The sequence below is a fragment of the Acomys minous genome, assembly GCF_964271855.1.
Source record: "Acomys minous genome assembly, chromosome: 13".
Lineage (NCBI taxonomy): Eukaryota > Metazoa > Chordata > Mammalia > Rodentia > Muridae > Acomys > Acomys minous.
In genome coordinates, this window is record NC_140495.1 from 90,968,223 (window position 1) to 90,984,082 (window position 15,860).

At 39.2% G+C, this 15,860-nt stretch overlaps 1 protein-coding gene across 3 annotated transcripts in view; it reads left to right on the top strand.

Moving 5' to 3' along the window:
* HERC4 (HECT and RLD domain containing E3 ubiquitin protein ligase 4) overlaps window positions 1-15,860 on the top strand; it is a 74,401-nt gene that overhangs the window by 8,197 nt on the left and 50,344 nt on the right. For all 3 annotated transcript variants that reach the window (XM_084751929.1, XM_084751930.1, XM_084751931.1), the window contains 2 exons: window positions 11,636-11,795; window positions 15,765-15,841. In XM_084751929.1, the coding sequence (XP_084608055.1) occupies window positions 11,636-11,795; window positions 15,765-15,841 (237 nt within the window). The remainder of the gene's footprint in view (window positions 1-11,635; window positions 11,796-15,764; window positions 15,842-15,860) is intronic.

Genomic DNA, 15,860 nt, shown 5'->3' on the forward strand with positions numbered 1-15,860 from the left:
ACTTAGAGACTTTGGTTTGGTTGTTTTGTTTTGTTTTTGAGACAAGGTTTCTCTGTGTAGCCTTGACTGTCCTGGACTCACTTTGTAGACCAGGCTAGCGATCTGCCTACCTCTGCCTGTGCTGGGATTAAAGGCGTGCACCAGCACCGCCTGGCCTTTTTTTTTTTTCTTCCAGAGACAGAGTTTCTCTGTGTAGCATTGGCTGGCCTGGACTCGCTTTGTAGATCAGGCTGGCCTCAAAGAGACCAGCCTGTCTCTGCCTCCCAAGTGCAGGGATTACTGATCTGCATCACTGTGCCCAGCTCTGGATTTTTTGTTTTGTTTTGTTTTGGTTTTTGGAGACAGAGTTTCTCTGTGTTGCCTTGACTATCCTGGACTTACTTTGTAGACCAGACTGGCCTCGAACTCACAGTGGTTCATCTGCCTCTGCCTCCTAAGTGCTGGGATTAAAGGCATGCACCACCAATGCCTAGCTGCCCAGCTCTTTTTTCTTTTTTCTTTTTTTTTTGAGACAGGGTTTCTCTGTGTAGCCCTGGCTGTCCTGGAACTCTTATTGTAGATCAGGTTGGCCTTGAACTCATAGCCATCCACCTGCCTCTGCTTCCCGAGTGCTGGGATTAAAGGCATGAGCCACCACGCCCAGCCTACCATTTAAAAAAACTGTGGCGCATGCCTGTAATCCCAGCATTCGGGGAGGCAGAGGCAGGTAGATCTCTGTGAGTTCAAGGCCAGCCTGGTCTGCAAAGTCCAGGACAGCCAAGGCTACACAGAGAAACCCTCTCTCAAAAAACAAAACAACAAGGCCAGGCGTGGTGGCGCACGCCTTTAATCCCAGCACTCGGGAGGCAGAGGCGGGTGGATCGCTGTGAGTTCGAGGCCAGCCTGGTCTACAAAGTGAGTCCAGGACAGCCCAGGCTAACACAGAGACCCTGTCCCGAAAACCCCAAAAAACAAACAAACAAACAAACAAAAAACAACAACAAAATTTAAAATGTTGACTAATCATAACTTAACATTCAAGATATGTCTATATTTCTATATCTGCCACGACTGTACATATCAGTTTAGTCCTTGCTTACATCTCTTACTTCTTTAGAAAAAAAGAGCACCTTTAATTTTAGCATATCAAAATAAACAGCTTTTACTTTTTTGTTTTTTAATTATTTTTTAAAGTTTTGTTATGTATACAGTGCTCTGCCTACAGGACAGAAAAGGACATTAGATCACATAGATTAGATGGTTGTGAGCCACCATGTGGTTATTGGAAATTGAATTTAGGACCTCTGGAAGAGCTGTCAGTGTTCTTAACCTCTGAGCCATCTCTCCAGCCTCTTAACTTTTACTTTTTAAAATGTTAACATACAGTTGTAGATAATTTTATAAGTATATACGCTCATGAGTTACAAAGTACATTCATCTGACAAGCTTCTGAGTACAATGCAGAGAACATTGTGTCACAGTCTAGTGAGGAAGTAAAGCAAGACACACATCATGGGAGAGCACATAAGTAAGCAGCAGTGTTGTTTACAGATGAATGACGGTATAGAATACCTCATACTTCTAATCCCAGGACTCAGAAGGGGTCCTGCAAAGTTGAGTCTATCTAGACTGGTATGTTTTGGGAGTTCTGTGCCAGTCAAGGCTTCACAGTTATATCCTATTTCAGAAAATCCTAAAATACAAAGATGGGTGACGGAACCTTATAAAACAGCATGGTTACAGATGAGTGGAGAGGAGGTAATACATGGATAGGAAAGACATTCAGTTCTCTTAAAGGAGAGAATGGAAAGTGCTTTACAGGCAAACTAGTTCAAATGGACATAGGCAAGTGTCTTAAGAGTTTCTGTTGCTATGAAGAGATACTCATGACCACAGCAACTCTTACAAAGGAAAATGTTTAATTGGGTCTGGCTCACAGTTTCTGAGGTTAGTACGTTATTGTCATTGTAAGAGGCATGGTGGTATGCAGGCAGACATGGTGATGGAGGAGCTGAGACTTCTATATCTTTTTTTTAATCCATTTATTTATTTTTATGTATATGAGTGCTCCATCTGCATGTACACCTGCATGTCAGAAGAAGGCATCAGATCAAATTATAGATGGTTGTGAGCCACCATGTGGTTGCTAGAAATTGAACTCAACTTCTGGATGACCAAGTGATGTTCTTTGTTTGTTTGTTTGTTTGTTTGTTTTTTGAGAGAAGATTTCTCTGTGTAGTGTTGGCTGGCCTGGACTCTCTGTGTAGCCTTGGCTGGCTTGGACTCACTTTGTAGATGAGGCTGGCCTCAAACTCAAATTGATCCACCTGCCTCTGTCTCCTTAGTGCTAGGATTAAAGGTGGCCGCCACCATGGCTGGCTGCAGGTGATGTTCTTAACCTCCAAGTCATTTGTCCAGCTCCCAAGAGTTCTATATCTTGATCAGCAGGCAGCAGGCAAAGACTGTCCACCACACTAGAAATAGCTTGAGCATATGGGATCCTGACTTAAGCTCAGGTCCTCTAGATGAGCAGTACATACTCTTAGTCACCGAGGTACCTTGTTAGCCCAACCTACACTTATCTTTTGAAGAGTGGTTATGTAAAAAGGTAATTGGTTCTCTCTGCACGAACATGTTTACACATACACCTGGGTGAGTAGTTGAGTAAGCCTGCAAGTTGAAAGCATACATTTAGAAGTTGATATGGCAGTGTATAGAGAGGAGGGAATATAATGCTGGTATTCAAAACTAGTAATAGTCACCACCATTATGTGTCAAGCACTATTGAATCCCTTCTGTATTACCTTAAATCAGCTTGCGCCCCCCTTTTTTTTATTGTTGTTTGAGACTTGGTCTTGCTGTTTGGTCTAGGCTGCCCTTGAATTAATTAGTGATGGGATTACAGGCTTGTACACCATGTTCAGCCTTGTTTTTGTAAGCAAGGAAGAGAAGACGGTGAGGTGGGACTTAATAGATGCTTCAGTGGTTAAGAGTATTTGCTGCTCTTTTTTAAAACATTTAATTTATGTGTGGTGAGGGTATCAGATCTTGGAGTTACAAACAGTTGTGAGCTGCCATGTGGGTGCTGGGAATTGAACCTGGTTCCTTTGTAAGAGCAGGCCGTGCTCTTAACCACTGAGCGATCTCTCCAGCCCCTTTGCTGCACTTTCAAAGGACTTGAATTTGGTTTTTAACATCCACATTTAGCTACTACCTAAAACTCTAGCTCCTGGGAGTTTGAGTGACCTCTTTTGGTCTTCATAACCACCTGCACACGTGGCATATTTATTCTCTCTCTCCTCTCTCGTGTCTTTCCTCTCTCTCTCAATCTATCTCTGTGTCTGTCTCTGTCTCTTGTGTGTGTGCGTGCTCGCGCGCGCACACGAACACACACAAACGATTAACATAGTGAAAATAAATCAATGAAATAATAGAAGAAACTCTTTAGAGTAACAATAAAAAATAACTCAAGGTCATTTTTTTAAAAAGTGTAAGATGTAGATGAGGAATTGAAAGCACTTTGCTTTTTATCTGAAAAGTCCAGTATCTGGGCTACTACCTAATAGCTATATCTGTTTTCCACAGTGTGTTTGTTTTGTTTTGTTTTTTGTGGGTTTTGTTTTGTTTTGTTTTGAGACAGCATCTCTCTGTGTAGCCTTTACTGTCCTGGACTTGCTTTGTAGACCAGGCTGGCCTTGAACTCACAGCAGTCCACCTGCCTCTACCTCCCAAGTGCTGGCATTAAAGGCGTGTGCCACCATCGCCCAGCAACCGCAGTGTTTTAGAGATTAGAAATAACTTTAATGTTTCTCTTGGGAACTGGCAAAATTATAATATATCTAAGCACTGTAATGTAATGCAGTGCTATGTGGTTGAGGACTGGCATGGGAAGGCATTTAATATACTAAAGAAAAAAAAGTAAGATATAGAAGATCATAGGGTAGGAAGTTAGGTAAATCTAAAAAAGCCCATCCATTTATATTGACTTGTAGATGTATTGAAACAGATAACAAAAGCAGCTACTATAGGTACAGAGGTAAAAGGATAACGACTAGGGTGGTGAAGGACACTTTATGTCCTTTTCAACAGTATAACTATATTTTCAAATTTATTTATTTATTTATTATTATTATTATTATTATTTTTTTTTTTGGTTTTTCGAGACAGGGTTTCTCTGTGTAGCCTTGGCCATACTGGACTCACTTTGTAGACTAGGCTGGCCTTGAACTCACAGCGATCCGCCTGCCTCTGCCTCCCGAGTGCTGGGATTAAAGGCGTGCGCCACCACGCCCAGCTCAAATTTATTTTTTAAAGGTAGGAGTTTAAGAACTTAGATGCCGTCCTAGTCTGTTGCTTGTAGGTATATTGTCTTGTCTTGGGCACACTGGTTGTTCTCTGTGTGTCTGGTCTATGAAATTAGGATAATCGCCGGGCGTGGTGGTGCACGCCTTTAATCCCAGCACTCAGGAGGCAGAGGCAGGTGGATCGCTGTGAGTTCGAGGCCAGCCTGGTCTACAAAGTGAGTCCAGGACAGCCAAGGCTACACAGAGAAACCCTGTCTCGAAAAACCAAAAAAGAAAAAAAAAAAAAAAAAGAAAAAAAGAGAAATTAGCATAATCATGCTAAATTCTTGAAAGGTTGAGAGTGTAAGGATTACGAAAGAACACATGCAGTGTAAAGAGCAATACCTGGCATATGAGTATTCATTTAATAGTACTTGCTTTTAAAAAAGGTACTAATGTTGGAATTCGGGAGGGTACACAAATCGATCTGCCTAATGCATATTTGAGTGCTGGGATTAAAGGCACATTCCACCACCGCCTGACCTGTCTAGGTATTTTGATTGTGCTTAGCTGATTTTTTTTTTTAATTAAAAAAAATTGTTTGTTGCCGGATGTGGTGGCGCAGACCTTTAATCCCAGCATTTGGGAGGCAGAGGCAGGCGGATTGCTGTGAGTTTGAGGCCAGCCTGGTTTACAGAGAAAGTCCAGGACAGTCAAGACTACACAGAGAAATCGTCTCAGAAAACAACAACAACAAAACCAAAAAAAAAAAAAAAAAAAAAGATGGAGATAAGTGCACTCATGCAGGTTTACATGGAGAGATCAGAAGACAACATAGAGGAATTGGCTTTTCCCTCCCTTTGTATGGGTCCTGTGAAGAGGATTCAGTCAGATCTAGTGGCAAGCCTCTTTACACTGAGGCATCTTGCAGGCCCCTAGCCATTGGTTTTTTAAAAAATGGTTTTATGAGCTGGGCAGTGGTGGCACACACCTTTAATCCCAGTACTCGGGAGGCAGAGGCAGGTGGATCTCTGTGAGTTTGAGGCCAGCCTGGTCTACAGAGTGAGTTCCAGGACAGCCAGAACTACACAGAGAAACCCTGTCTCAAAAAACCAAAAGGAAGGAAAAAAAAGATTTTATGAGTACTAATTATACAGTATAGCTGTGTTTTGATATTTTGAAAAATACTCAAATTAGTATTATTTACTCAGGCTTTTAATTTTAAACACAACTGAACTGAAATGATGAACTGACTCGTGAAATGTAAAAAATACAGCCGGGTGTGGTGGCGCACGCCTTTAATCCCAGCACTCGGGAGGTAGAGGTAGGTAGATAGCTGTGAGGTCAAGGCCAGCTTGGTCTGCAAAGTGAATTCAGGACAGCCAAGGCTACACAGAGAAACCCTATCTTGAAAAACAAAAAAGTAAAAACTACATTTGATCATGCCTTGTGCTTCAGCACTTGCAGTTATTTTCATACCAATCAGAGTATATTTCTTTACTTGGTATATAAGCAGCCATTATTTTGGCACTTGGATAGAAGAGAAATTTGCATGTCAAGAAAATGAAAGCTTTTAATTCCAGCACGTAGGTAGGCAGAAGCAGGAGAGTCCCTGGGTTTGAGGCCAGCCAGGCCTGCAAATGGAGAGCGTATCTTAAACAAAACAAAACAAAACAAAACAAAAAACCAGGACAGAAAATGAAGGTGTGTGTGTGTAATTATAACACTTAGGATTGTGAGAACAGAAAGGAGTGTTAAAAGTGGAAGTGATTGTGATTTGGGTTATTAGTCCATTTCATTTTCTCCAAAACAGCCCCTCATCCTTCATTATTTACCCCTTGACCTCACCCAGATTCACATCTGAGAATCATTTAGGCTTTGGTTCCTTGTTATAGTATTAGTGTTGGCTATGTCGCCAAAAATTGGCATTCTACCCTGTAAGTCCTGTCATTTTATTTCTTTTTGCGCAGATGGTTGTATGATCCTGAGCTCATTACTTTAAACTTTGGCCATTAGTTTTCTTTTGCCAGTACCTGAAAGACTTTTTGTTTGTTTGTTTTGGTTTTTCAAGCCGGGTTTCTCTGTAGAGACCAGGCTGGTCTTGAACTTACAGCGACAAGCCTGCCTCTGCCTCCTGAATGCTGGGATTACAGGCATGGTTACTGTGCCCCAGAGGGTCTTTGTTTTTATCCTAGTAAGATCAGTTCTGTTTCATACAAGAATTGTGACCATAGTTTTCTCTGATTCAGTCTGTTCTTACTAATACCTGGTAATGTTTACAAAGTGTATTTCATATTGTCTTTGGAAACCCCAGCTACAATGTAAAAAAGAAAAAAAATTTTGTAGTACAATATTTATAATAGAAACTGGCTGAAAACACTACATGCCAACAGACAATATGATACACAAATAGGGTGGGAGTAGACAGGAAATGACAGAGGCCACAGGCCTACACCAAGAGCCTTTCAGTAGACTGCTGAGTGGACTGGATGGTAACAGAACAGGCGATGACAGGCCTAGAGACCGCACAGGCACATCCTAAAGCCTGCTTGGAGCACACAAATACACAGGGGACATTCTTGTCTTCACACAGCAGTGGGAGGTGCAGGATGATCTGCAAGGGCTCAGCATCTGCTGCCATCACAATGCACTCAGAGATGCCTCTATTGAGTGTTGGTGGTTTCATCGACTTCTTTCCGAAGCTGCTTGCAGCTGCACGACAGCTGAATAAGGACCAGTAGCTTCTTGGTGAGGTGGGCGTCTGCGAGGGGATAGGCCTTTGGATTCACATCAGTGTGCTGGCTTTGCCTTGATCCAATCACAGCTTACCTCAGACAAGACTAAAACGCCACACAGAAAAAAGAGCAGAGATCACTTCGTGCATGGGAGGAAGTGGAAGTTTAAAATAAAAAATTTTATATCATTCTTTGGTCATCCCTGTAAAAATTTATAGAAAAATTATTGAAATCCTTAAGTATTTACAAACTATAATTTGAAAACAAATTGTTAAAATAACCTTGCTATATACAGTGCTTATCTGTGAAGGCAGTATGCTGCATAGCTCACAAAGTGAGACTATCTCAAACAGTAACATTAACAAAGAAATCAGAATCATAGGGTTTATAGCTAGGAAATACTGATTACTTTTCTCCTCCAGTAGCATGCAGAGTACATTTCTAAGTTAAAAATGTATTTGATGTAGGTAACCTGCTGGTTATCATAGTTTAACAGCAAGTACATGTGGGTCAGGGGGTGGCCTGTACCTCTGCCACTGCCCAGCAACCACAAGAACACAATCACAAGAGCATCATAACATATTTTTAAAAGATTTATTTATTATGTATACAGTGTTTCACCTGCATGTATGCCTGCACACCAGAAGGCACCAGATCTCAGTATGGATGGTTGTGAGCCACCATGTGGTTGCTGGGAATTGAACTCAGGACCTTTGGAAGAGTAGGCAGTTGCTCTTAACCTCTGAGCCATCTCTCCAGTCCCCCCCCCCATATGTTTTTATTTCACTTTTGTTAAGATTTATAATTAGTTTTGCTTTTACTGTCTTTGACCTCTTAGTTGTTGAGGAGTACATTGGTCTAGTTTCCCCCCAGCTGAGGCAGCGTGTCCCTGTGTAACCTTGACTGGCCTAAAATGTGCTACGTAGACTACGTGGGTACGTGGCCTGGAATTCAAAGAAATCTGTCTGCTTCTGCTTACATCTGAGTGCCTGAAGTAAAGCCAGTCACCACAACTGGTGCATTTGTCAATTATCGATATTGTTTCCTGTAAATGCTCTCTAGTTTCATGCTGTTTGTGATAAAAAAAATAATACTTGGTAAGATTTCTATCTTGTTGAATTTGTTAAGACTTATTTTGTCACTTTAACAAAAAGGTGTTTTATGTGTATGAGGTATTAGGACTATTCTAAATTACAATTCTATCCAGTCAGTCTAGTATTTCCCTGTGAGTTTTCTAACCAATTAATCTATTCATTTTTAACGGGAGGAACCAAGTCCCCTTCTGATTTTGGAGTCTTTTTTTTTTTTTTTCTCACTTAAGTCCTTTAATACTTACTTGCTTTATATTTAGGAGCTTTGGTTTTAGGTGAAGGTGTATATGTCCATTCATGGTATTCTGTGGTAATTGACTCTTTATCATTAGATAATGATGATGTAGCGGTATTTATATATTTAATGTGTATGAGTACTCTATCTGTATGTACACCTGCATGTCAGAAGAGAGCATCAGATCACAGTGTAGATGGTTGTGAGCCACCATGTGGTTGCTGGGAATTGAACTCAGGACCTCTGAAGGAACAGACAATGAGTGCTCTTAACCACTGAGCCATCTCTCCAGCCCTAGAGGTCTTTTTTTTTAAAAAAAAATTTATTCTAATGTAAGCATAGCCACAGGTGCTTGTTTTATTAGTTTATTGGCAGTCTCTGAAGTATAGTTTGAATTGGCCTTTTTTCCTTGAAGTTGAGCATCTCTGATATGATTAAAGGCTATTTGTTTTTGTGTGAGTCAAGTTCTCTTCCTTATTATAGCTTTGATGTGAATTACTGATCTTTCCCCTAGGAAGTCTTTAAGAATTGGAATGGGTTTGGTGGTGCCCACAGTACTCAAGAGACTGAGGTTGGAAGATTTTGAGTTCATGGTCAACTTAAGCTATATAGTGAGACTCTGCCTTAAAAATATATAAATAAAAGAATTAGGAAGCATGTTCCTTTGTCTGAGGTATGAATAATGTTTTCTCCATCAGACTTTTACTTTGATTTGTCTTTGTTTTGTTCTGATAATTTGAGTTTTCTTAATGGATACATGGATCTTTTGTTTTCCTGAGCTTATCACTGTCTTCCAGAATCCTGCCTAATGTGTTTCAAAACCTAAATAAACATCTTTTTCATTAACTTTAGTTTAACCTTTAATCACAACTCCTATTTCTTCTGTTTTTCTCAAACTTCATTTTTGTATTTTTAGTGCTTGTCTAATATTTTATATTAGATATTCATGTTATACATTAGATGCTTTTGATTTCAAGGCCATAAATCCAATTTAAGTGTTCTTAATTTGTTAATTGGAGAACCAAGGAGTCTTACTCATTTTTGTACTCTGTTTACTTTTTGCTATTTCCTTTGAGAATTGTTTTAGTGAGATAATTGACTTATTTGGAGAGCCTTTGTTATTAACAACAGATTTCTGTGTTTTTTTTTCCTTGTAATTAAGATTTATAGGACTGTTTATATAATGGTTCTTAGTTTTCTTGATTTTTAGAGACAAGTCATGTGACATCTTAGGGGTTTTTTGAGTAATGATTTTATTTTAACAAGTATACACAATAATACAAAGAGTGAAACCTGGGTGTGGTGATGCATGCCTGTTGTAATCCCAGTACTCATGGAGGCAGAGGCAAGTGGATCTTTGAGTTTGAGGCCAACCTGGTCTACAAAGTGAGTCCAGGACATCCAAGACTACACAGAGAGAAACCTTGTCTCAAAAAATAACAACAAAAAACAGAGATTGGTGTAATAAACTTCAGTGTACTGGGCACCAGCTTGAAGAGTTATGAACTTGCTGGGCATGGTTGTACACACTTGTAATCCTAGCACTTGGGAGGCAGAGGTTAGAAGGATTGCTGCAGGCATAAACTGGCCAGGTTTATATAAGGTCAAGTATTCATGTCTAAAAAATAAGCTATCAACTTAGGATTCTTTAAGGTAAGTACTTAATCTATCAGTAGAGTTGTATAGATTCTTGGAGATTATCTAACAATAGAATTCTACAATTTGAATTGCTTTACATGAAGGAATGCCAGTTTCTTTGATGCAGTCAGTCTTATAGTTGAATAGCATTATTTACAAATTAGTATGTCAAGAAACCCTGGTTGTAGTTTTAATTGCTTTTATCATGAGGCTTCTGGTGTATTGAAGATAGTAATTGTAGCATTCTTAGTAAGTTTATAAAGTTAACTTTAAATGGCATGTTAAAAAACTTGTGCTGGGGCTGGAGAGATGGCTCAGTGGTTAAGAGCACTGCCTGCTCTTCCAGAGGACCCAGGTTCAATTCCCAGCACCCAGGTGGTAGCTCACAACTGTCTGTAACTCCAAGATCTCACACCCTCACACCAACACACATAAATTAAATTTAAATAAATAAAAAATAACAAAAAAATTAACTTGTACTGGCCAGGCGTGGTGGAGCACACCTGTAATCCCAGTACTCGGGAGGCAGAGGCAGGTGAATCTCTGTAAGTTTGAGACCAGCCTGGTCTACAAAGCAAGTCCAGGACAGCCAAGGCTAATACAGAGAGACCCTGTCTCCAAAAAACAAAAAAACAAAAAACAAAAAATAAACCCAAAAAACTAAACCAAAATAAAAAAACTTTAGCTGTTAAAACACTAACATTGTTTTGTTTTGTTTTGTTTTTTTATGTATTATGAGTGTTTGTCCTGAATGTTTATATGTGTACCATGTGCATTCAGGTGCCTTTGGAAGCCAGAATAGGGCATCAGATTCCTTGGAATTGGAGTTAGAGGAGTTTGCAAGCCACTGTGTGGATGCTGGGAACTGAACCCCAGCCAACTGTAAAAATAGCAAGTACTCTTAACCACTGAGCCATCTCTGCAGTCCCAACATATGAGCATCCTAAGGAAACTTTGGGCGTCACTGGCTGGCTACTTTTTATTTAAAAATGAACATGTTTTAGTCACACGATTGATAGCCGTTGGTGGTGGAATAGAAGTCCATAAACTAAGACTCACCATTTATGGTAGCCATACTATAAAATTTTACCTCTCTATTCAGCTTATCCAACAGATTTTATATTTTAAAATCTGAGCTACAGGGATGGTACATGCCAGTAATCTCAGTATTTGGGAGGCAGAGGTAGGAGTATTCCAAGTTCAGGCCACTGTGGGCTGCAATAGTAAGATTCTGCCTTAAAAAACCAACAAAGAAAAAGAAATCTGTAAATAAATTGCCAGTTCAGATTATTTCATTGAGAATACTACACTGTAATGTCTGTATGATAAACTAAGTTTGAATTATAATTATACTGCTAAAAATTCCAATAGCTCAGGTAACTTTTAAGTGATTTCTTTTTCAGTGTTGGTTTTGAATAGAGTACTTTGTTCTGAGATCATCTTGAGGAGTCCTGAATTTCTCCAAGATGTTCAGATCATTTACTGTACCTAATGGTGTGATGAGAACTGTGCATGGAACATGTTTGTTAATTTTTTTGAAAACAATTGTTTTGTATGTTATGTTTAAGTACCTCGTTTTTTAAATAGAAATGAGAAATGAATGTATTTTATCCTCACTTCAAGCTCAAAACTAAAATGTAAGTAATATTTCTGTTCTTGACTTCTCTTCTGTAGAGCAGGTTGTTGCCCTGGATGCCCAAAATATCGTAGCTGTTTCATGTGGAGATGCTCATACGTTAGCACTTAATGACAAGGGCCAGGTGTATGCTTGGGGTCTCGACTCAGATGGACAACTTGGCCTACTAGGATCAGAGGAATGTGTCAGAGTGCCCAGGTAACAAAGGTGACCACAAAGAGGTCCTTAGTCTTTTATAATAAATTTGTTTTTCTAAGTCACTTTTCTTACTGTGACCATGTATTGTTGCTTAGTTATTTTCCCCCCTTTGAATCTTTCAAGAATTTATTAAGTTGATTCTTGTTATTGACTTGGGTTGAAATATTTGGTTGGCTATTTTTTTTTATAGAGCTGATATTTTCTCCTTAATGGATAGAATTTGTTTGTAAAGAAAAGTAGGAATTGAATTCTTCTAGAATGGGATAGACTGATCTAAGTTGCTGGTTCTACTCTGTAAAGTGTCCCAGGTATTGAAATATTTACTAAACACTGCTGGGCATGGTTCCACATGCCTTTAATCCCGGCTCCCAGGAGGCAGAGGTAGGTGGATCTTGATGAGTTCGACAACAGCTGGGTCTACATGCAGCTCTAGGACTACTTAGAAAGACTGAGTCTCAAAAACAAACAAAAAATGCTTATTGCAATTTCTTTTCTTTCTTTCTTTCTTTTTTTTTTTTTTTTTTAAAGAGATTTATTGGTTTGCTTGTTTGCTTCATTAAATATAGAAGTGGAAGCTGCCCCAGCACTGGGACTTCGGGTATGCATGCAACACCATGCTCTTGTTTCAAATCTTAGAGGGAAAGCATTTAGCTTTTATCCACTTGTTTAAGATTTTATTTCTTTTTCATGTGTATGAGTCTTTGGTCTGCGTGTGTGTGTATGTGTACACACACATACATGTGTACGTACATACCATGTGAGTGTGCCTGGAGCCCAGAGAGGCAGAAGAGGGCATCAGATCCCATGGACTAGAGTGTGGTTCTCAACCTTCCTAATGCTGCGACCCTTTAATACAGTTCCTCATACTGTGTTGACCCCCAAGTGTAAAATTATTTTTGTTGCTATTTCATGACTATAATTTTTCTACTGTTTGGAATTGTAATGCAAATATCTGATATAAAACCTGTGAAAGGGTCATTTGATACCCCCAAGGGGTCATGACCTACAGGTTGAGAAACACTAAGCTAGAACAGTAGATGGTTGTGAGCTGTCATATGGGTGTTGGGAGCCAAACATGGCTCCTTCTTCAGGAACAGCAAGCACTCTTAACCCCTGAATCATCATCTCTCTAGCCCTCCTTTCAAATATATATGTGATCCTAATTATGGATTCAGTTCTCTAAATGTTAGAATTTAGCAGAGAAGCCATTAGGTCCTGTGCTTTCTTTGATGGACACGTCAGTACTGCTTCTGTCTTGTTCCTTGTTACAGGTCTGTTGGGGGTTTTTGTTCATGGTTTAGTTTTGGTAAAGTGTTTATGTTCATAAATTGGTCTGTTTCTTTTAGGTTATGAAGGTGGTTGGTGTACAGTTGTTTGTAATAATCTCTAATGATCTTTTGTATTCCTGTACCAGATGTAATGTCTCCCTTTTAATTTCTGATTTTATTTAAGATGACTTTAGCATTTATATATTTTGCATATATATGCAACTGTGCATTTATAGAAATCAGAGAACAGCATGCAGAAAGTAGTTGGTTCTCCATCACGTGGTTCCAGGAATGGAACTCAGCTCATCAGACATGACAGCAAGGGCTCTATGACTACATTCTTAGCCTGGTCAAGAGGATGCCAGTTTTTACCTATTAAAGAACCATTTGCACGTTTAAAAAAACAAACAAACAAACAAAAAAACTCTTTATTTCTGCTGTGGTCTTTATTTTTCTTTCCATTTATTAAAGTTGGGTGCCTTTTGGTTTTGTTTCTCTTGATCTTTGAGATAAGCATTAGAATTTGAGGTTTTTCTGTCTTATTAATGTAGGTGCTGATTACTGAGAACTTCTCAGTACTGCTTTTGCTATAGCTCATAGGTTTGCTGGTTGTATCTTCATTTCCCCTCTTCCAGAAATTAAATTTTTCTGGCTTGTTTTTTATTTAGGGACTAGAGATGGAGCTCATTTGATAGAGTGCTTGTTGCCTAGCAACATGGCAAACCCAGATGTGATGGTATGCTCTTGTAACCCCTGCACAGGGAGGAGAAGATCTCCTCAGATCAATAACAAGTTAGAGAACAGCCCAGAGTAATAGTGACCTTTTTTAATCAAACAAAGAGAAAGGGGAGGAAATGTTACTGAGAATTGTTTTGTGGCCTATTAGGACCTATCGTGGAAAATGTCTCACATGCTATTGTGTAGGTTCTGTAGTGGTCTATTAGGCCCATTTAGTCTAGGGCACCTTTTGGCTGCTGATTCTGTATTGAGTTTCTCTTGGATAGCCTGCCAGCCACAGAAAGCAGGGCATTAAAGTCCTCTCTCGCTTCATGTCTAGAGAATATAGAATATTTGTTCTACATATTTGGGTGTTCTAGTATTTTATACCATATATTTAGAATTGTTTGCTGAGTTGACCGCTTTAGCATTATATAATGTTCTTGTCTCTTTTATATTGCTTTTGATTTAAAGTCCATTTATCTGACAGAAGTATGGTTACTGTTTCCTTTTAACTCTGTTTGCATGGAGTACCTTATTCCATTGCTTCACACCACACTGTGTTTATGTGAAGTGAGTTTCTTGGCAACAGCTTATAAAATGTGTTGGGTAGTCCACACCTTCAGTGCCAACAGTGAAGAGGCTGAGCCAGAAGAATTGTCATTCTTCTAGTCAGCCCAAGGCTAGCTTGGCCTATAGAGTGAGGCTGTCTCTAACAAAACAAAAAGATGTAGCAGCTATGTGTGTTTGGATTTTGTAATTTACTCAGTTACTCATCTTTTTTGTTTGTTTACTTGAGACAAGCTATCCTTGAACTATGTAGACCAAACTGGCCTTGAACTCAATGTATCACCTGCCTTTGCTGAGATTAAAGGCCAGCTCCACCATGCCCAGCTCAGTCACTCATTTTTAATTAGAGAATTTAGTGTATTGTCATTTAAGGTGTTAGTTAATTTTATAGAGTCTCACTGTAATTCTGAATGGCTTCAAACTCACTTTGTAGTCCTTTAAAAATGATGCTATCCAAACTCTTCAGAACTTGCTCCAGACTTGCAGTTGGCAGAATCAGGTCAGATGGCAATATCATATAAGGCAGAGAAGAAAAATCCCCTTTCCTCCTTTCTTGAAGCATTCATTCAGAAAAGCAGTAGAAGGGGACATTTGTAAGATGTTTAGGCTGTAGCAGCTAGCTTCCCAGTAAAGAATTTAGATAGGTGAACTCAGAACTGTGAAGACAGTACAAGATAGCAAAAAATAAGACACATTATTGATTATTATAAAGGTGTGTGACCTAAATTTCCCTAATGGAAACAAGAATGCCACTGCTGTGGGTGTACATTGAGAAGGGTAGGCTAGGGGAATTAGGGTCCACAGTTCTGAGTTAGGAGAATACCAGTTTTAGAATAATTAGTATTTCAAATAAACTGCCAAGTTTTATGCTGTAAAAATTCAGAAAAATGAGGCTGGAGAGATGGCTCAGCGGTTAAGAGCACTGGCCACTCTTTTCAGAGCACCCATGTTAATTCCCAGCACCCCCATGGCAGCTCAGAACTCTGTAACCGCTGTTCCAGAGGATCCAACACCCTCACACAGACATACATGCAGTCAAGTCAAAACACCAATGTACATAAATTTTTTTAATTAAGAAAAATATTGGATAACGCAAGAAAATGTTTAAATGATAAGAATATCCCAAAGGAATTTTTTTTTATAAACATGGTACAGATATGGTGTACTTGTACTTCTATTCTGTCCTTTAAAGTGTTTTCTCAGCACATCTTTTAATTTTATTTTTATATTACTGGTTTTAACATGAAGTTTTGATAATTACCCTTGACTAAAAAATAAAGATGGTATGCCCTGAAAAGTCAGTAGACAATTTTTTTGCACATAATAAGTGTCCAATGAATAGCACATAAGAAGCATACGAGATCCACTTGTTACACAGAGGGAATTGAGTCTGGTCTCCTTTCTTCTTTTCTAGAAATATTAAAAGTCTGTCGGATATCCAGATAGTACAGGTTGCATGCGGTTACTCTCATTCACTTGCACTTTCTAAAGGTAAGCATTTGGCCTTTTC